This window comes from Asterias amurensis, chromosome 17, assembly GCF_032118995.1.
Source record: "Asterias amurensis chromosome 17, ASM3211899v1".
In the NCBI taxonomy this organism is placed as follows: domain Eukaryota; kingdom Metazoa; phylum Echinodermata; class Asteroidea; order Forcipulatida; family Asteriidae; genus Asterias; species Asterias amurensis.
In genome coordinates this window covers 9,370,880-9,390,088 of record NC_092664.1, presented here as the reverse complement: position 1 = coordinate 9,390,088, position 19,209 = coordinate 9,370,880, and the positions used below count along the sequence as shown (strand labels likewise).

At 39.1% G+C, this 19,209-nt stretch overlaps 3 protein-coding genes across 6 annotated transcripts in view; 2 read left to right on the top strand and 1 right to left on the bottom strand.

Annotated features, from left to right (window-relative positions):
• The first annotated feature begins 22 nt into the window (after positions 1-22).
• Positions 23-6,267, top strand: LOC139950058 (histone H3, embryonic-like). The gene is made up of 4 exons (XM_071948690.1): positions 23-390; positions 1,487-1,599; positions 2,359-2,433; positions 3,885-6,267. The coding sequence occupies exons 1-4, from the start codon at positions 156-158 to the stop codon at positions 4,017-4,019; spliced, it is 558 nt and encodes a 185-aa protein (XP_071804791.1). The 5' UTR covers positions 23-155; the 3' UTR covers positions 4,020-6,267.
• Positions 6,268-7,741: 1,474 nt separating this feature from the next.
• On the bottom strand, positions 7,742-13,404 carry LOC139950033 (tyrosyl-DNA phosphodiesterase 2-like). 3 transcript variants are annotated; one of them, XM_071948665.1, is made up of 6 exons: positions 13,316-13,404; positions 11,821-11,986; positions 10,986-11,227; positions 9,615-9,825; positions 8,602-8,772; positions 7,742-8,275 (listed from the first exon to the last, which is right to left on the bottom strand). In XM_071948665.1, exons 2-6 carry the CDS (start codon positions 11,953-11,955, stop codon positions 7,979-7,981), a joined length of 1,056 nt encoding a protein of 351 aa, XP_071804766.1. In that variant the 5' UTR covers positions 11,956-11,986; positions 13,316-13,404; the 3' UTR covers positions 7,742-7,978. The 3 variants fall into 3 exon arrangements, with proteins under 3 accessions (XP_071804766.1, XP_071804767.1, XP_071804765.1); XM_071948666.1 differs by having other exon boundaries at positions 13,322-13,343; XM_071948664.1 differs by having other exon boundaries at positions 13,245-13,338.
• A 356-nt stretch (positions 13,405-13,760) lies between these two features.
• LOC139949592 (serrate RNA effector molecule homolog B-like) overlaps positions 13,761-19,209 on the top strand; it is a 28,481-nt gene continuing 23,032 nt past the window's right edge. The window contains exons 1-4 of one of the 2 annotated variants that reach the window (XM_071947998.1): positions 13,761-13,795; positions 15,960-16,106; positions 16,823-16,951; positions 18,031-18,225. In XM_071947998.1, the coding sequence (XP_071804099.1) occupies positions 15,991-16,106; positions 16,823-16,951; positions 18,031-18,225 (440 nt within the window). In that variant the 5' untranslated portion in view covers positions 13,761-13,795; positions 15,960-15,990. The remainder of the gene's footprint in view (positions 13,796-15,959; positions 16,107-16,822; positions 16,952-18,030; positions 18,226-19,209) is intronic. The other variant, XM_071948000.1, reaches the window with a different exon arrangement.

Sequence of the window (19,209 nt, the reverse complement as noted above, 5' to 3'; positions counted from 1 at the left end):
GCTTGGGGTGCTGTTTAACAAGCGCGCAGATTTCGAACAAGACGGTCACTACAGAATAACTAAAAATATCTCCAAATATCATCGTGATGGAACACCAGACATGAGTTTTACTTCATCAATTACAAATCCTGGTAATATAGAGATTATTTCTGAAGATGGCGAGAACGAATCAAATCGCCAAAGCCCCTGCTGCGAAAGGAAAGAAGAGGAGGAAAGGTTCGAGTCCGAAGAGACGCCAACCCATCCAGGCCCAGGCAGCCAGACCGAGGCCCCCGTCACCACGGCCTGTTGAGTTTCCCGGGCCGGGTAGTCAGTCACCCAACCGGCCGCCGTCAAGTGGTAGTAGTGGACCAAGGCAACATGCGCCCGCTATGATGCTCCCGAGGCCAGGTAAACACAATGAATTAAATATAGACATATTTAATATAAAAACTCAGTCTGGAGTTATTAGAATAAGAAGAGTGCATTCATTCTTCATTCTATAAAATTCATTCAAATCGATTTCAAAATCAAACGAAATTGATTGGAGAAATGAATGCAACGTATTACTAAAGAACTCAACTAGGCCTAGGCCCCAATTCTAATTTGAAATTGAATTTATCATTAAATAATCATATTAAAATTGCACTTAATTTTCTTAAATCAAAAATAAAAGACATTATTACAGTACATTATTAAAATATTACAGTACTTTTACAGTAAATACAATTAGCCTACATTCTACTGCAATGCAATGAATAATATTAATAATTCATGTAATTGTAATTATGATGAGGAAGAATATCTTGTTTGTCGCTGTGACTCACAGAGGGCAGAGACTCAGAGTTGACCAATGCCTGGCGTTACACTTAATATGCTGAGTAAATAAGAGTTAGGAGAAAACACAATATGCAGGATGGACGTGCGATTTATGTTTGTATCACTCACATTCCTTGTTGCTATACATAGCAACAAGGAGTGTGAGTATCGATACAACGACGACGCATGCGCAGCACTTTATTTTTGACCTTGGTCATAAGGGAGTGCGTTTTAGCGACCCCAACCAAAAACTGTTTCGGTTGTTAGTCGTTGGTTCTGCTTTTCAGACTGAACGATAACCGAGTTGTGAGCTCGGTTACCGTATTGGTTATGACGTCAGAAACAGTTTTTGGTTGGGGGTCGCCAAAATGCACTCATGGTATGATGTAATTCGTACGTACCATAGCATCCCCTGGTTTTTTGTTTTTTTGTTTTTTTTACAGCAAAAAAAACAATAAAATCAAGCACCAACGGGTTGCAGTTTTTTCTGCTTTCACAAGAAACATTGACACTATGGATCGCAAATCAGAATCGAGGGTTCAACTTCAACTTGTTTTTTCAAACATGCTTTTTATTTTTTATTCAATGAACAATGCAGGATAGCCCACCTGTCAGGGACCAGGGGGTTCACAGTTTTCACATTATAGTGTTTTATGTTTTAATAACTTTATTATTTTCTTATGAACAGATACTGGACGGAAGAAACGCAGGTATCGACCTGGCACCAGAGCTTTATTAGAGATTCGTAGATATCAGAAATCCACAAGTCTTCTTATAACAAAACTACCTTTTGCACGAGTGGTAAGATAATAAATCTATGTATTTGGTTTTGTACCAAAGACACAAAAATTAACAATAGATACAAAAAATATTGAGTAACTCTAGTTGCAGATCTTATTCTGTATTTGACAAACTCAAGAAGTTTATTTCATCATTGACACAGTGATTATTAATTGATCTTTAAAAAACAATGAGATAACAGCTACTACGTCAGTGGTTTTCAAACTGTTGTTCAGAAAAAATGGGGGAAAATGTGTACCCATGATTGTGTCTGAACTAATGCTAAAATGAATTTTCAGATTGTGCGCCACAACTTATATTAAAGCCATTGGACACTTTCGGTAAACAGTATTGTCCAAGGCCCACACTTCTTGTACCACAACTTATATACAAACCTGTGAAAGTTTAGGCTCAATCGGTCATCGGAGTCAGTCGGGAGAAAATAACGGGAAAACCCACCCTTGTTTCCCTACCTTTCGCCATGTCATGACATGTGTTTAAAAAAAAAACGTAATTCTCTCTATCGAGAATTGATATTGTTTTAATGTTTTCTCAAAAAGTAAAGCATTCCATGGAAAAATATTTCAAGCTAAGTCTTTCACCATTACCTTCTGTAAACCCTTTAAATTATTTGTAAATCTGTGAACTTTTAATTTTTTTTCTGTTCCGAAAGTGTATAATAGCTTTAAAACAAATACAAAAACTGTTCAAAGCTCCATTAGTATACAATGTACCTTTCAGATTATATTGTCCATTATTTCTAATGTATCGTCTTTGCAGGTGAAAGAAGTAGCAGGTATATTTGCACATCACCAGCTCATGTGGCAAGCTGCAGCCATAATGGCTCTACAAGAGGTAAGTACATAAACGGGAAAACCCACCTGTGTATCCGCGCGTTTCGCCGTGTCATGACATGTGTTTAAAATAAATCTGTAATTCTCGCTAACGAGAATTGATATTGTTTTACCGTTTCTTCAAAAAGTAAAGCATTTCATGGAATAATATTTCAAGGGAAGTCTTTCACCACTACCTTCTGTAAACCCTGTAAGTTATTTGTAAATCTGTGAACTTTTTTTTTTTTTTTCTGTACCGAAAGGGTCCAATGGCTTTAAGGCCGAGTCACACTGCAGCGATAACAAAACAATAACGATCACGATGCAAAGAGAACGCATTCTATTGGTTGATTTGCTCCACGCAGAAAACATGCACACTCACTTAACAAATCGGAGGCGAGCATTGTAAAACATTTTCGTTATTGAGGCCATTGTGACTGGGCCTTTATCAATCGTTTTTTTTTTTTTTTAAAGGATTAGGCGCCTTCAAACCATTCAACCCCATGGTCTAAACACCCAAGAAGGAAAATGACTTATAACCTTTTGTATTAGCCTTTTCTTTTCCCCCCACAGACATCCCCCTTTTTTAGCCTGCCACATTCACTAATAAATTACCTTGTCCCCCTGTTCCAACCTTCCCATCTTCTTGTGGTCAAACCAGCCTTTTCCCTCAACCCCCCCCCCTCCTTTGTCTCCCTGTACATTGTTAACCACTTTTTCTGTGAGCTTTCTGACTCTCTCTCAGCGCTGTCGGTGAGTTGGCCGCGCTGTGTGTGAAAGGAAAACAAGAACGTGTTGCACCAAGACTATACGCGCACGCGCACGAAAGAATCAGGCAACTGATCCCCACAGACATCCCCCTTTTTTAGCCTCCCTCTAAATGTATTGCCACTTCACTGCTTATGTTACACTTAGGTAGTTACCTTTTCATGTTTCTTCTGTTGTCATTTAGCCTTCGAGAAAGACTTTGCTAGAGTGAAACATCAGTCCATTATTAATTAGTTTTTTTTTTTTTGTTTTTTTTTTCATTCAAAAAAATAATGTAAATTTTTTGTTTCACTACTTGTGACTCGAATGACCGATTGAGGTTAAACTTTTACAGCTTTGTTATCTCATGTACATGTTGGGACACATTAAGTGTGGAATCTGGTCTTTGAAAATTACATTCATGTGCCAATGATGCCCACATGCTCTACATTTATTGACATTTCAAATATTTAAATTGTTGCTGTTTTGATTTAAAACTATAGTCTGACAGAACAAATGTTTTAAAACCACTTTTTTTTCATTATTGACACAGCCATTAATTATTGATATATGAAAATTCATTGAGATAGGCCTAACTGTTTCATCAGTGGTTTTTAAACCATTGTTCATAAAATGTGTACCCATGATTGTGGCTGTGCACACTGTGCATTAGTTTGTTTGTTCTTCAAAATGACACACATTTTCTTTAATTTGTTTTCTCTTCAGGCCTCGGAAGCCTTTTTAGTACATCTTTTTGAAGACGCCAACCTCTGCGCCATCCACGCTAAGCGTGTAACGATAATGCCTAAGGACATCCAGTTAGCGCGACGGATACGAGGGAGACAGGATGGGCTAGGCTGATTCCAGGCTAGGTGTCAGGAATTCTCTGTATGTATTTTGTATTCAATTGTTTTAAGGTTCACAATGTGGCATAAGGAAAAATGGCTGAGAATGACACAAGAAAGAGAACTGTGCATTTGTCATGTTGGCAATTTTCCCAATAAATATATAAAAAAAATTTAAAAATAAGGCGCCGAAAAACCACCCAAAAACTCCAATACTCAAATTTTCAAATACTTTATTGATTTCTAATCAATTGGCCATTTCAGTTTTATACATGTAGGTTGCTTACTGCCATTACCATCTCAACAACAAGAAGCTTTCATATAGAAACTACACAAAAAACTACCATAGTACTTATGACTGTACATGTACCATTAATATTTCCAGGAATTTCCTGGGCTCAATTTCACAAAGTCTGTAAGCACAAAAAAAAAACTGCTTAGCCCAGGGGAATTTTGCTGAGCAAGATTGGTTACCAGCCATAATTCCATTGCGTTTACATTAATGCAACTGGTGCCCCACTTGTTTTTTGCTTAAAGCAAAGACATCTGCTAAGCATAATTTTCTGCTAAACAGTTTTATGAAAGTGGGCCATGGTGTGAAAAGGGTCTTTTAAGGGCAAGGTTTCTCAGGATACAAATTGTTACCTGTTGTAGTGATTCTCTTGTTTTATTGGGTGCATTCGATTAGCTTCCCTGTGTCGACCCCGCAGTGCTCATTCAGGTGAGCCCCTGACAAGAGCTAATCAAACGAACACTTGCCCTCTCGTGGTAACTGACGTCATGCACCTGGGGCCAGCCCCAAGTGACCCACTCCACAAGCAGGGCATTGGGGGCTGCCCCTGGAATGACATCAACGCTGTTCGATCGTAACGGAGCAGACCAGGGATAATCAAGTGCACCTATTGATGTTTTTATTATTTTCACTCGTTTGTAAATAATGCCCTGTGTAAAAAGTGTTTAATAATGTAACTACCTCGGACGTAATTTGTGACGGTAACCGGCAACAGTTTGTGGAAGAATTTCATTTCTCTTGAAAATTATGCATGCTACTGTAAAAGTAAAAAGGTGTTTTACAGGCCTGGATTTTACTGCAGGCCTAGCTTCCGATACCCCTGGTTTCGGACTATGTGCCCCTTCCAAATAATTCCCATTGACTTTAAAACTGACCAGTGGCAATGTCCTTTGCCCTTTCAGGTACCAGCCAAAAAACATGATCTTTATGGTACAATCTATGCATATCCTGCATTTTTGGGGGCAGTAGAACAGCTTTCTGAGCCCCGGTGAAGTAAAACGATTTTGTGTCATTGTCAATACTTGACCAATGAGGCAATATTCCGTCAAAACGGAAAAAGAAAGTTTTACAATATGAAGTGTACATAGATAAACCCTTAACAGTACAACGTTCCCAAAAGTGTTACTTGGGAAGTCAGTCATTCTGAGCTGAGGAGCTGCCGACCCTGAAAAACAATTGCATGGACGATTCATTGGAACTGTCATACAAATGTGGTGATTTACCAAAGCGTGTATTTTTGAGCCATTGTATCAAAGAGTCTCAACCTATTGACGTTAATGGGGTTGGGGTTTAAACAAAGTTAACCAGGCAAAAGCAAGCATACTCATTTCAAATGTATTTTATTTTGTAGAAAATCATGCTGTCAAACAATACAGATATAAACTTTAAATAGTTTCATTTTGTATAAAAAAGAGCATAAAGCACCAATCAAAACAAACAAGGGAATTGCTGATTTCAGTTGTCTCCAACAACAAACCCTCAATGATATAGAAAGGTTTGCGGTAACACCATGTAATGACTATCTCTAATGAGTTGGGGGTGGTTCTGAAAAGAACCATTGGTTTCAACTCGACGTTTCGATCAGTATGCTCTGATGATAAATTCACAGAAAATAGATGGCAGTGCGAAATGAGAATATGTACATCATCTTTTGGATTATGTTTTAAATCTCAATGTTGCAACTTGGTACAGAATGAAAAATGTTGGATTTCTGTCTGAATATTTCAGTTTTCTCCTAGTAAAGAGCACTGGCATGAGGACATTGTATTTTTATTGGCACATTTCAAGGAGCACCAAGGCAAAATATTGAGTATCAGGGACCATTTTCATAGTGCTGTATAAAGGAACACGTTGCCTTGGATCGGTCGAGTTGGTCTTTGAAAAGCGTTTTGTTATAAAATGCATATGGGTAGAAAGATGCTGTAAAAGTAGAATACAATGATCCACACAAACATGCCTCGAAATTGCACGGTTTTCCTTTTACCTCGTCGACTAACACGGTCGGCCATTTATGGGAGTCAATTTTGACTCCCATAAATGGCCGACCGTGTTAGTCGACGAGGTAAAAGGAAAACCACGCAATTTTGAGGCAAACTTGTGTGGATCATTGTATTCTACTTTTAAATTATCTTTCTAACCATATGCATTTTATAACATACGGTTACAAACGCTTTTTTATAGACCAACTCGTCCGATCCAAGGCAATGTGTTCCTTTAACACTGAGCAAATTTTTGTGCCAACTTTAGCAGAAAAAAAATTTGCTTTAAAAGCATAAGGTATTTCACAGGTTAGCAAGAAAATTAGGCGACCATCTTGCGCCTTCACCATGGGTTTACATTGTTACATTATTCATTTCCATACAGTAAGAACGGGAAGGTTAGCATGCCTTTTTGTTTCTTTGCTTGCAGTTTTGCGCTATATATGGAAAATGCACAGAGTCAGCACAAAATCGACCTTTCAGCAGCTTTATGAAATTTGGCCCAGGCCTGTCACCATCCGGATAGGAATGGCTCCATAATTTTCCTAATACCACCCGATTAATATTTGTAAGCAAATTTGTTTCACTCAAATAAAAAATGTCCATTCCATTGTCCCAAATTAAACTGTTGTATAATTATTTCTAAATACCGTAACATTGAACCAATAACTCCACCAAATTGATGTAAAAAGTGTATTGTACATGTAGGCAGTTTTTTTCCATGCTTTTGGACAAAATGAATTTAACAGTTTTTTAAAAGCCATGCTTTTTTAATGGTTTATTGTACAAAATATTTCTGAACTTTTTAAAAGAAAATAAACAATTAACTACTGAGATTGTGTAGCTTTCAATGATTTATTCTCTCTATTTTCTTACAGTGTTATTTGGGATCTGGTTTTTCATTTTAACATTCAACTGTTACAGTAAGCTATTATTTTTGTCTGTACAGAGGTTGAATTAGGCAGGAAATCCAAAAGGCTGTCGGGCTTGTAGGTCAACATTTTTACTGTCAGAAATTCTTTTTACAAGTAGAGAATCTAAAAGGGAGAACAAAAATTCTACACAGTATTACATAGGCCTGTAAACTGTTGTTAGTTTATACTTGAGAAAACTTCAGTATCTCATTTGTATAAAGGTATACTTCCATACTCAACAGAATTGAAAAAAAATATTCCGAAACTCAAAGTCTGAAAACCACAAGACCATTGGAATTGTTCGGATGATTGTTTACTGAGCCCAACGCTAAACTCACTGGCCTTGGGCATGAGGGTTCAATGTTAACTTGGAGCCCTGCTGTTATACTTTAGTTCCTTTTTACTCTTGTCTTGTATCAGGTATGATACTTGCTTGGTGCCTGAAATACAGTAGGAATTAATTTCTTAGCACAAGGGCCGACTTACTCGTTCATGTTTGTGTTTTGTAGAGTTTAACCCCCCCCCCCCTCCCCCCCCCCCCCCCCCCGTCTCACTACGTTCTTAAAAATGTAGCACATTAGTATCTTCTTGCAACAAGGCTACAGTTTTCATAATGTAGTCAGAACAAGTTATGTGTGATGGGGGTACTAGAAGACTTTTCAGGACATTTAGTCACAGTTTTTCAAATTTATCCCAAGGGTAACAAATCGGAGATCAGACTAAAGTAGGATTGAGATGAAGGGCCTGCAAAGATTATGGTGGAGACTTTATCATTCATGGCAATCAATCTTCACGTCGGTAAAGGGGTCACCTTAAAATCACAAACAATCCCCCAGTGGTCGCTTGGAAATCTACCGCACCCCTCCAGCCGCTCTGTTCCAATCAGACCAAAATCTTGAGGCACCACACGAGGGCTGGTCTTGGCGTGTCGCAGGTACAGTCGGTCAAAGCGTAACTTCGGCCTATTCGGAAATGACCAGTTGAGGTTGTTGTTTTTCGTGAGGTCCCACGTGAACTTGGCCACTTCTGGTGAGCCGCACATTTCCCAAACATCACGAATGTAACTTGGCAATCCTACTTTTGTTACCTATAGAAAGTATACAATGTAATTCATTGAGAAAATTATCAAGTAATTAAGGGATTATAAGGCTGCTTATTTGATAAAAATATTCCTGAAACATAAACGATGTCATTTCTCAGGATTTTCTCAAACACTTCTTGAGCTTACAGTTTTTCTTGAAAGAAGTAACAGAATCACCAGAGGGAGAAGAACATGTCAAAACCCTATAGTGAAAACCAGATCTGGACTAGAGACTCGTCCTAACTCGAGATAAGACTAGTCTTAGAACCCACCCCAGAATGCCTAAAGAACTTTTTGGGGCCATGCTCACTAGAAAAAGTCCAAAATCCTACCTCCTTGTCTCTCAGGTTTGTATCCCCTCCAAACAAGACAGTCTGCTCCCCGGTAGCTGTCTTCATTCTGTACAGTGATCTTGAGAATTGGTTACAGCGTTCCTCCTTCCCGTCAGCTGTACTCTCCAAATGGGAAGTCATCAGGCATAGATCAATACCTGCACACTTGCACTGTTCAGGGATGAAAAATAATAATAACTGTATTTATACATGCATTTTGCCAATTCCAAAGGATACAAAGCGCCCGGTATTTTTACTGCAAGGTGAGTGGGACGAAGTTTGAATTATGAGACCTAATCCTGAGCACCATGTAATGGTTTACAAGGTGCTGTCGCGCAATATGCTGTCAATCCAGCCAGGAACACCAGGGCGAACCCCTTCTCTTTTTGGTAAGTGCACTGGGTTCCTTTACATGCTTTTACATAACACATTGGACCAACAGCTTTACGTCCCATCTGAAGGACGAAGCAATGGTTGAGTGTCTTGCTGATCGAAGGACTTGGGGATTCAAAATGTCAGACTTTTATCGGAATGAGAAAACAGAATTGGCTGTTGCAAACTGCTTACCAACCAAAAGGAGCTATGGTATAAATGCAAAAACTAGTTAATGGCCACCCTTGCAGAGAAAGACTCTGCTAGGGTCAGAATGTCGGGCCATTTACCATACTGTGGACTTTTATCTGAATTCAGACTTTTTAAATGTGACTCTTAAGAGAAAATCAGCCGTTACATTTTCCTCATACAACTATTATAAAGAAAACTTACCCTTTGATCAATTCTCTAGCTGGATTTGAAACTTTGCATGGTGGAAGTAAAACTAAGACAGGATTTGTGGTAGCACCATGTGAATTTTGTTTGTAACCAACATTTCTCAAAAGAGATATCGCTTAGTTATACTTCCACCATGCAGAGTTTCAGTTCCTACTAACATAAGAGGTACTAGATTTTTGTTTGTGAGGCATTCCTCCCTATAAAACAGATATTAACCTCATGGCCCATTGTCTACTACTAACCTCTGCTTTTTGTAGAGCTCGTGTCATCTCGGATTCTTCAAAGGCTTCCACCTTGGAAGACAAGTACGTGACAGTGCTTTTCCGGAGCAGGATGAGTGTAAAGTAACCATCACCAGTGGCAGGAATGGCTTTGTAGTTGTCTAGCTCAGAGCTGATCATCAGGAAGGTCGGAAATATGACCTCTTGAAGATAGACAATGTCGGGCTTGTACCTTTATAAAAAAATAGATAAAAATTCAAATTGAAACTTGTAGAAGTTGAAACTTTGCATGGTGGAAGTATATCCAAGACAGGTTGGCGATAACACCAACACTACTCAAAAGAGGCTCTACCGCATACCTCTTTTACCTATGGGGAAATTGTAAATTCCAACTGTCGAGCATTTTAAGGGCACCTAGGCAATGACCAGGGGGCATGAAGGCAATCGCCTTCACTGCCTCTGTGAAGTATCAGGCCTGTAGTATGGGTGATGTACCCTGATTATTTTTGTTAAAGGAACACGTTGCCTTGGATCGATCGAGTTGGTCTTTGAAAAGCGTCCTGTAACCGTTTGTTATAAAATTGATATGGTTAGAAAGATGTTGTAAAAGTAGAATACAATGATCTACACAAATATGCCTCGAAATTGCGTGGTTTTCGTATTAACTCGTCGACAAACACGGTTGGCCATTTATGGGAGTCAAAACTTTGACTCCCATAAATGGCCGACCGTGTTAGTTCGCGACGTAAAAGGAAAACCGTGCAATTTTAATTGATACTTGTGTGGATCATTATATTCTACTTTTAAAACATCTTTCTCACCATATGCATTTCATAACAAACAGTTTCAAACGCTTTTCATAGACCAACTCGTCCGATCCAAGGCAACGTGTTCCTTTAACCATAGCCCCTCAGGCCTGTGCCCAATTTCATAGCGCTGCTTACTGTGCGATTTCTATTTCATAGCTCTGCTAACCGTAAGCACACGAAAGGGCATGCTAACTTCCGGTGCTTACCACACAAAAATAAATGACAACACAATGCAAATCCAGGGTAAACACGCAATATGGCCGCCCAATTTTTCTGCTAACCTGTGAAATACGCAATTAGGCTTAAGCAAATGTTTCTGCTACAGTAAGCACGCAAATTTGCTAACTGTTAAGCAGCGCTATGAAATTGGGCCCAGTATACTTCATTTTTAAAAGCGAAAGGGCACCAAGGCATCTTCTCCTCGGGCACCCTCTGAGGTAATTGTGAATTTCTACTGGAGCTTTTCAAGGGCACCAAGGCAATGACCAGGGGGCATGAGACAATCGCCTCGATGCCTCCATGAAGTATCATGCCTGCCCCCTTTATCCACGATCCCTTTAATAGTTATAACAACATGATTTACTGTTTCAATATCGTGCAGGCAGCTAGAGTCCTTTCTTTTATATTCCGCGGATCTAGACCGTCAATATTCCACGTGATGAGACGGAAGCCTGGGGAAGGAGGTAGCGAGTCTGTGGCTGCTGTGGTCCCTGATGTGGATGTTGAATGGCGGGAGGAGTTGACACTCTGACTGCTGTTACTATGGGAACCATCTTGTGTATTTGAAGGACTTGAAGGAGCATCATAGAACGAGTTCAAAGCTTCCTGCAAACAACCAGAAACATGTACTCATATAGTTAATGCATAAAAATCGTACAATTTCCCCTAACAAATGGACTGAGCAAGGTGGTGGAAATTCTGATTCGAAATGGAAGCAAAATTATACTATGCCCAATAAATGGCAGAGTGTGCCCCCCCCCCCAAAAAAAAAAAATAAATAATAAAATCCTGAGATTCCCAGAATACAATGAAAAGACACAGCATGCAAGGAGGGGGTCACCTACTCCTAGAACTATGCAGTTTCGTTCCGCTATCAAATGGGAGACGATAGCGGAACGAAACTGCATAGTTCTAGGAATTTATAGGGGTCACCATGCCACAAAATAATTAACGTCTGCAAATTGACAAGATTGCACCCCATACAAATGTGTGAAGAAAAAAAAGATTTACTTATCATTATTTCCAAAGTGTGACTCTATTGAAAAAGTTTTTAACTGAATTAAAACATACCGAGCCAACAAAGACATGATTATAAAACCGTCTCACTTAATTCCAGATGAAATAAACGCCTCTTTGATAAGAATTGAAGTAAATAAGAAACTTGTTTTAAAAAACAACAATTGATCCTTGTCCTACACCTCTATGTTCCAATTCTTTTGTTGCAAGTAGCGTAGAGCAACGGTAGGTTGAGCTCCTGTCACTGCAGTAAATGAGAGACGGAGCTCCTCATGTTCCTTCTCGGAGAGTGGAGGGTTTTCTTTAAGTGATGCCATATCCGACTCGCTGATGTTTTAACACTCAGACCTAACAAGAAAAAAATTAAGTGTTAAGTTTAACAGGGAAAGTACACGTTTGGTAATTACTCAAACAAATATTGACTTAAAAACTGACTTGGTAACAAGCATTGGAGAGCTGTCGATAGTGTAAAACATTGCGAGAAACGGCTCCCTCTGAAGTAGCGTAGATTTTGAGAAATAGGTAATTTCTCACTAAAATAATAGCTAGAAGATTTCCTAGCTAGAAGTCTTTTATTCCTATCTGAAAGCACACAAATTCTTCCAACAAGGGTGTTGTTCTCATCATTTTCTCACAACTACGATGACCAATTGAGCTCAAATTTTCACAGGCTTGTTATTTTATGCTTATGTTGGGATACACCAAGTGAGAAGACTGGTCTTTGACAATTACCAAAGGTGTACCTTCCCTTTAAAATCCTTCCCTTTTGTATCAACTTTTTTCCCGAGTTCTCAAATCATCAAGTCATAAAGCCTCAAATGAGTTTTCAAGGTCATATCTCAAGGTCATGTCTCTGCAGATCAATTCAATGTCGATTGTTAATTTCCTTAGGGTCGAGTCTCACAAACAAGTCTCGTAATAAGGTCAATTAAGTTTCATCAAGTCACTTTTTAAGTTACGGTTCGTGTGCTCACAAAAGCTCAAGGATGATCAAGTTCCTTACATATGAGGTATAATGTTTCAAGTCTTGTATTCTAAATTAATCCAGGTACTATTTTGGGTGATCCCTATTTTGTAATTGACCATGTAACTGGGGCGCTGTATTCCTTTTTTTCGAAATTTTACATTTTCAAAAAAAGGAATACAGCGCCCCTGTTCTGGGTTTACTTTTTGGTCAAGTCTTAATGGGTGCGTTTGTTTATCGCTTCCCTGGGTTGACCCTGGAGTGCTCACTCGGGCAAGCCCCTGACAACAAGAGCTAATCGAACGGTCACACTCGCCCTCTCGTGGTGACGGCATGCACCTCAGGTCACCCCAAGCCAAGTGACCCACTCCACAAGCAGGGAACAGGAGGCTGATCCCGGTGAGCCCCGTCGAAGCTATTCGAACGTACCAGGGCAGACCAGGGTCGACCCAGGGAAGCTAAACCAATGCACCCAATAAAAGTTAATTTTTCCCTTTCCCAGGTCTCTCAAAATTCAATTCTGAAGTTCCCAGGCATGTCTCAACTCATTCAAGGCTTGTAAGCTCCAAACTATCTAGTTCCATATCTAGTACCAAACTACCATATTATTTCAATTAAAATATCATGCAATCATTGAATTACTTGTTATTTTAGTGTTTTTAAAAACATAAAACTGGCACTTCTTCCCAACCAATAAACTACTTTACACTAACACACACAATAACCACGTTCCACCACACCACCCAGCCCCCCAGAGATCAAAACAACAAGTTCAACTTCACACCCAGCCACGGGGTCGAGCAATGAGGACAGCCGCCGCCGCTGTTTTGGGCACGAACATGACAAAACATGCGTTGGTCCGAGTAAAACACTAGAGGGCGTTATTTGTGTTGGATTGTTCTGTAGTAACAAAGGGGACGCTAAAACATGTCTTGTCATTACTTTTAATTATTTGAGGAAAATATGTGATCAGTAAGTATAAAAAAAAACTTCTTGTGAATTATTTGTTTTAGGTCTAAAGTCATGTTTATTTTTATACACTCAACGGTTTCATAAAAAATATTGAAAGATTAAATCAATCCCTTTAAACCCCCTGACGCTTAAATGGTATGTCCCAAAGCGCCATTTGCTTCTTTCTCTTTTTAGGTTTTTCTACAAACGCACGCCGAGTGTCCAACCTGTGGAAAGAGTGGGTGAGATAGTTCTTTTTTTTTAGCCTTCAAATAAACTGTAAATAATCGTGTATTCAGTTAATTTTTATTGAGCTAAATAATTATTGTTGTTTGTAGAAGTTATGCAGTATTTCAGGTATAAATTATATTAAAATAAGATAATGAATTTACGGAGTTTTGTTTGACTTTGTTTGGTTGGGTTGGGGTTCCTTTTTTATTTTAGATTTTTATTTTTAATGAATGAAGCCCTTTTTTTGACAATGACTGAGTAGCTAGTCCGCTAGATTTTTGATATGTTGATTGAGGAAGGTTGACATCATGGATTGGAATGGAATGCTGGAAAACTTTCCATATCGTGCCACCACTTGTTCACCCATTTTTACATATGAAATGAATATCTCATTGAGTAAATTGATACACTGTTATTGTTAAGTTATTTCATTCATAACCATCATTATCAGGGTGTCATGTGTTTTCAGTAGGATAACAGGAAAATTGTTCACAATCAAAAACTAAATATTTTTTTTTCTAATCATCTATCCAATTTTTTAACAATAACACTTTCACTTCATGGTGTGTTGAAATTTTTAAAGTTTTGTCATATGTTTTCACACCTTTCATTGGTTGGTATTTTATTGAATATTCAGAAGCTAGTATGGCGTGCAAAATAAATCAAAAATATTATTCAATTACTACTTAACAAATTTAATTACATTGTTGTCCTAAGGCATTTTGGCTACTATATTAGAATCCAGAGATATCATAAGGCATGAAAGTAAAACACCCCACCCCCCCTTGATGCACTCACACTTCATAACAATCCGTTTTCCCCCATTTCAGACCGGTAATGTTTGGTTTCAGGAGATAAGAAACCAATCTATGATATTTTCTCTTTAATGTAGACTTATATTAATTACGCTTAGCGGAATTTATTACAGTATGCAGTGTAAATCAAAAAAACAAATTGTTGTCATTTTCACTTAAAATGTTTTAATATTTTCCCCACATTTGCACACCATAGAATCCCAATTAGTAACCACCTCACGTGATCCATCTAGTGACTAAAGCAGAATGAAACTCAATCTAGCAGATAGTAATTTTGTTTTGAACTTTCGAGGTTGGATGATGTTTCTTTGACTCATTTGAATGTTGGCATAATAATGCACTAGTGATTAGTACCAAAAATCAATCATTTTAAAAATGTTTGAGCATAACCAACGACAGGAAACTTTATTCTCAGCATGATTAAGCCTGATGAAAATACAGACCTGAGTAAACTGCATAGCTTCTGTCACCGGTGCAGCTTGCACAATTTCGCGGTAAACGGGAATCAAAGTTGGGGACCGAAAACATATGATGGACGATAACGTATGACGCTACGATATTATAAATAATTTGAAAAAGTGGTGGCACTGGCAGGATACAGAAACTTTTATGAATTAAAAGGACACGGGTCGGTCGAGTTGGTTGATGAAAATCGCTTGACTGTAGTATAATGACTCCACAAAATGGCATGCCATGTTAGTTCACGACGTACAAGGAAAACCATGCAATTTCGAGGCATATTTGTGTGGATCGTCATATTCTACTATTAAACCATCTATTTAACCATTGAATTTTATAACAAACCGTTTCAAGCACTTTTCATGGACCAACTCGCCCGATCCAAGGCAAAGTGTCCCTTCAAGTGAACGCTGCAAGCATGTTTTCTGTTTAGTGTTGAATTGAGTTGAGTCTGTGAGGGAGGATTGGGTTCCTGTCGATGTCGACTAAAAATGTAGTCAGGATGCCTTGCGACACAGAGAAAAAAAGCTGACTTCTGGGTACCAGTCGCTGTGGTTTGTGTACGTCAAGAAGTATTTTTCTAAATTTTTTGACCGGCACTGGACAATATTGTCGGAGCGCTACATTTTTTGAACGGGCGCATTTGTTTTTTTGAGAAATTTGGACGAGCGCAGCACCCAGAAAAAAACGCGTGTGTTGAGCCCTGCCTTTAAGACAACAAATTATGTGAAGATAAAAAAAATATATAAAAAATACGACCATCATCATTCAAAATAAACTTTTTTTCAGAGAAAGTAACCCCTTCTTTTGAAACAGTGACTTGTGACAAAAATCTGAGGGTTATGTATTGAGGGTTATGTGTAATGTGTCCTACATCACAACTTTACTCTTTCTTTTTCAGACATAGTAAGTTGTTAATATCAAAAAGCACCATGGACAGTGACGATGAGAATGATCGACGTCGGAGAGATAAGTTCCGACGAGAGAGGAATGATTACAGCGATCGCAGAGACAGGGACACAAGGAGAAGGGACGACTGGAGTGATCGGTAAGTAGCCATTGCAGGGCTGGAGTTCAGTGAGAGAAACCAACAAGACTGCAGGGGCTTGTTGCTCAAAAATATCTACAGTCCTGGGGTGGATTTCACAAAGAGTTAAAGACTAGTCTTATCTCAAGTTAGGAAGAGTTTATAAAGACTAGCCATAAGTTTTTAATATCTCCTAGGACTAGTCCTAAATCTTTGTGAAAGCGACCCCTGGAATTTCATTTTTGAAAGGCCATTTTCATTTTTTCATGTCAATGGGAAACTTTAAAGGGACACCAAGGCCAAAACTGCGTGCAATTCCAGGCCTGAATCTGGTCAAACCATGCAGCGTTTGTGTGACCTGCAAGTAGGTCAACTTTGTTGAAGTCAAGTCGACTCTTGTCACCCACCCAAACTTGCTGTTGTTCTGATTTTAACTTGTGCCCTGTGTAATGTATGAGCTGCCATCTGTCGTGACAATGTAAAAACTTGGCTCAGTTTCGATAAATTATAATGTCAGTCAGCCAAGGCCTGGAATTTCATCTTTGAGATTCCATTTTGCTTAAGGCACTTCCATTGGATAAATATTATAGTCTACTGTCCTTGTTGCTTCCAACATATTCATTAATAATGTAATTTCAGGCCAGCTTAACCAGAATCTACTAGTACCTGGCTAAAACGCAGGTTAACCTTTGCGTAGGTAGATATCATGTTCAAAGTCTTCTAATTTCTCATTTTAGGAGGCGACGAGACAACCGTGACCCGAGGGACTGGAACCGCAGAGACTACCAGGACCGAGGTAGACGTGACAGGTACAGCCCACCTCCAAGGGACATGAGCCCACCCTCCAAACGTATGAGGAGAGACTGGTAAGAATACTTTCAATGACCTCAAGGGTCGTGTGTCGTTGCTGATGACAATAACCTATATACCCAGTTCAGGTGATGTTATGTGTCACAGATCGTAAACTTGACAAGGCTGGGGCCAATTTCATAGAGCTGCTTAAGCAAAAAGTTTGCTTAAGCACGAAAATAGCTCGCTTGTTTTACACATGTTACTGGCCAAAATTTCATGCCATATACATTGCTTGTAACTAGTAACTAGTATTTAGCTGTTTACTTAGCATAACAATTGAGTGGAGTCTTGGCCGGTAATCTGATTTTACTAAGCAAGGATTTTTTTGCTTTTAAGCAAAATTTTGTGCTTAAGCAGCTCTTTGAAATTGGGCCCAGGTCACCTTATTGTGTTAAGCACAACTTACCTGAATGTTGTGCTTAGCTACTTTTTGTCCTTTAAGGCACTGGAGATGTTTGGTAATTACTAAAAATATATATTAGCATAAAAACTTGGTAACAAGCAATGGAGAGCTATTAATAATGTAAAGCATTGGGGGAAACAACTTCCTCTGAAGTAACATAGTTTTTGAGAAAGAGGTATTTCCTCACTAAAATATTAGAGGACTTCAGCTGAAGCGTTTTATTTCTACCTGAAAGCACACAAATTGTTTTCAACAATTGTGTTTTTTCCCCCATTTTCTTGCATCTTTAATGACCAATTGAGCCCAAATTCTCACAGGCTTGCTTGTTTATGCATTGTTGGGATGCACCAAGTGAGAATACACTGGTCTTTGACTATTACCAAACATGTCCAGCCGTCGATTTCACCAAACTCTTCCTAACTTAGGATTAATCTTAGGACTTAGGACGAGTAAAGTTCCGTATTCAAATACGTAGGACGCATTGAACCCATCCTAAGTTAGGACGGGGTTACTCATCCTAACTCGAGTAAGGATTCATCCTAGCGTTTCGTGAAATCGGCTGCAGGGCCTTTAAGCATCTCTTTGAGATTGAGCCCTACATACAGTGCAAGGTCTCAAGTACAACATAAATTCTGTCGGCAGTATGTGAATGAAAGTGGACCATACCCAATAACGTTACTTGGTTTTCAGGGATTCCGGTAGTGGTGGCTACAACAACAACTACAACAACATGCAGTACAGTGGTGGTGGTGGGGGTGGCGGAGGAGGAGGTGGTGGGAACCAGGGCGGATACAACGGTCCCCAGCAGAGCCACGGAAACTGGGGCAGCGGTGGAGGAATGCAACACATGCAGCAAGGGCCTCACCATGGCAACCAAGGACAAAGGTAATCTACCACTTGTGTCCGTTTCAATCCTGTAAAACTGTAAGGACTGTGTGCAATTGGGGGGTTGGTGAAACCTGTTCTTTTGAAAACCACCATAACTTTTTTTATTTTATTTTATTTTATTGAACTCTTGGCCTGTCATCGGTCTGTTTTTGTTTTGCTTTTGTTCTTGTGTTGCCCTCCCTTTGTTAGGCGCTCTGTTCTTTGTATAGCGCCTTATAAATGCTTTGTATTATTATTTATTATTAGTCGTAGTTGGCCTGGAATTACATGAAGCCACGGATGCCTCAGCCTCTGTTGCCCCTGGTCTTGGCATTGGTATCCCTTCAAAAGTCTCCCATAGACTTCAAGATTTTGCAGTGCAAGTGCCTTTTGCAAAAAAGAAAATGGCCGTGCCCTCTAAAAGATGAAATTCTAGGGCTGCATAGAGAGTTTTATGTACACGCAGGTGGTGTATCTTACAAACCCCATTGTGAAGTAACAACAAAATGTGTAATCAATTAGCAACATTTGGAGCAAATTGCGTATTACAAGACTGTGAGATACAAACTTTTTTCAAATTTCAGTGACAAAGTTTTTGTAATGACATAATAGTAGCCAATCATGTATTACATACTCAACCCTCTTTCTGTCTGACTATTTGTTGTTTATCCGCTGGTGTTTTGAAAAACTTTGCCTGCCTGTAAGATGAATGTAAGAATTTACAGTACATAAATGCACACAGTCTAGTTCTGTGTACAGTTATGCCACCATACAAAACTCATGAAGTCGTATGGTTTTTAACTGGTTAATCAACTTGCTGGAAAATGTTACCCAAGAGTGGGAAAGTTGATTTAAAGATTTTGTTTTAATGAGATGTTTCCCAACTCACACGGCCGGATGGCCACTTCAAGGTGAGGGCTACACTTATTAACTGATTTGGGCTATCAACCCAGATCAACGGGCACCAGGGACACTTTGCCACCTACTCCTGGGGCTGAAACA

Excerpts from the sequence above, each read along its gene's own strand:
- LOC139950058 (XM_071948690.1), top strand. The coding sequence starts at position 156 with ATGGCGAGAACGAATCAAATCGCCAAAGCCCCTGCTGCGAAAGGAAAG. Across the intron at positions 1,600-2,358 it reads AACTACCTTTTGCACGAGTG|GTGAAAGAAGTAGCAGGTAT; the intron begins GTAAGATAATAA and ends TCGTCTTTGCAG. Across the intron at positions 2,434-3,884 it reads CCATAATGGCTCTACAAGAG|GCCTCGGAAGCCTTTTTAGT; the intron begins GTAAGTACATAA and ends TTTTCTCTTCAG.
- LOC139950033 (XM_071948665.1), bottom strand. The coding sequence starts at position 11,955 with ATGGCATCACTTAAAGAAAACCCTCCACTCTCCGAGAAGGAACATGAG. Across the intron at positions 11,228-11,820 it reads AAAAGAATTGGAACATAGAG|GAAGCTTTGAACTCGTTCTA; the intron begins GTGTAGGACAAG and ends GGTTGTTTGCAG. Across the intron at positions 9,826-10,985 it reads GCCTGCACGATATTGAAACA|GTACAAGCCCGACATTGTCT; the intron begins GTAAATCATGTT and ends TTTTTTATAAAG.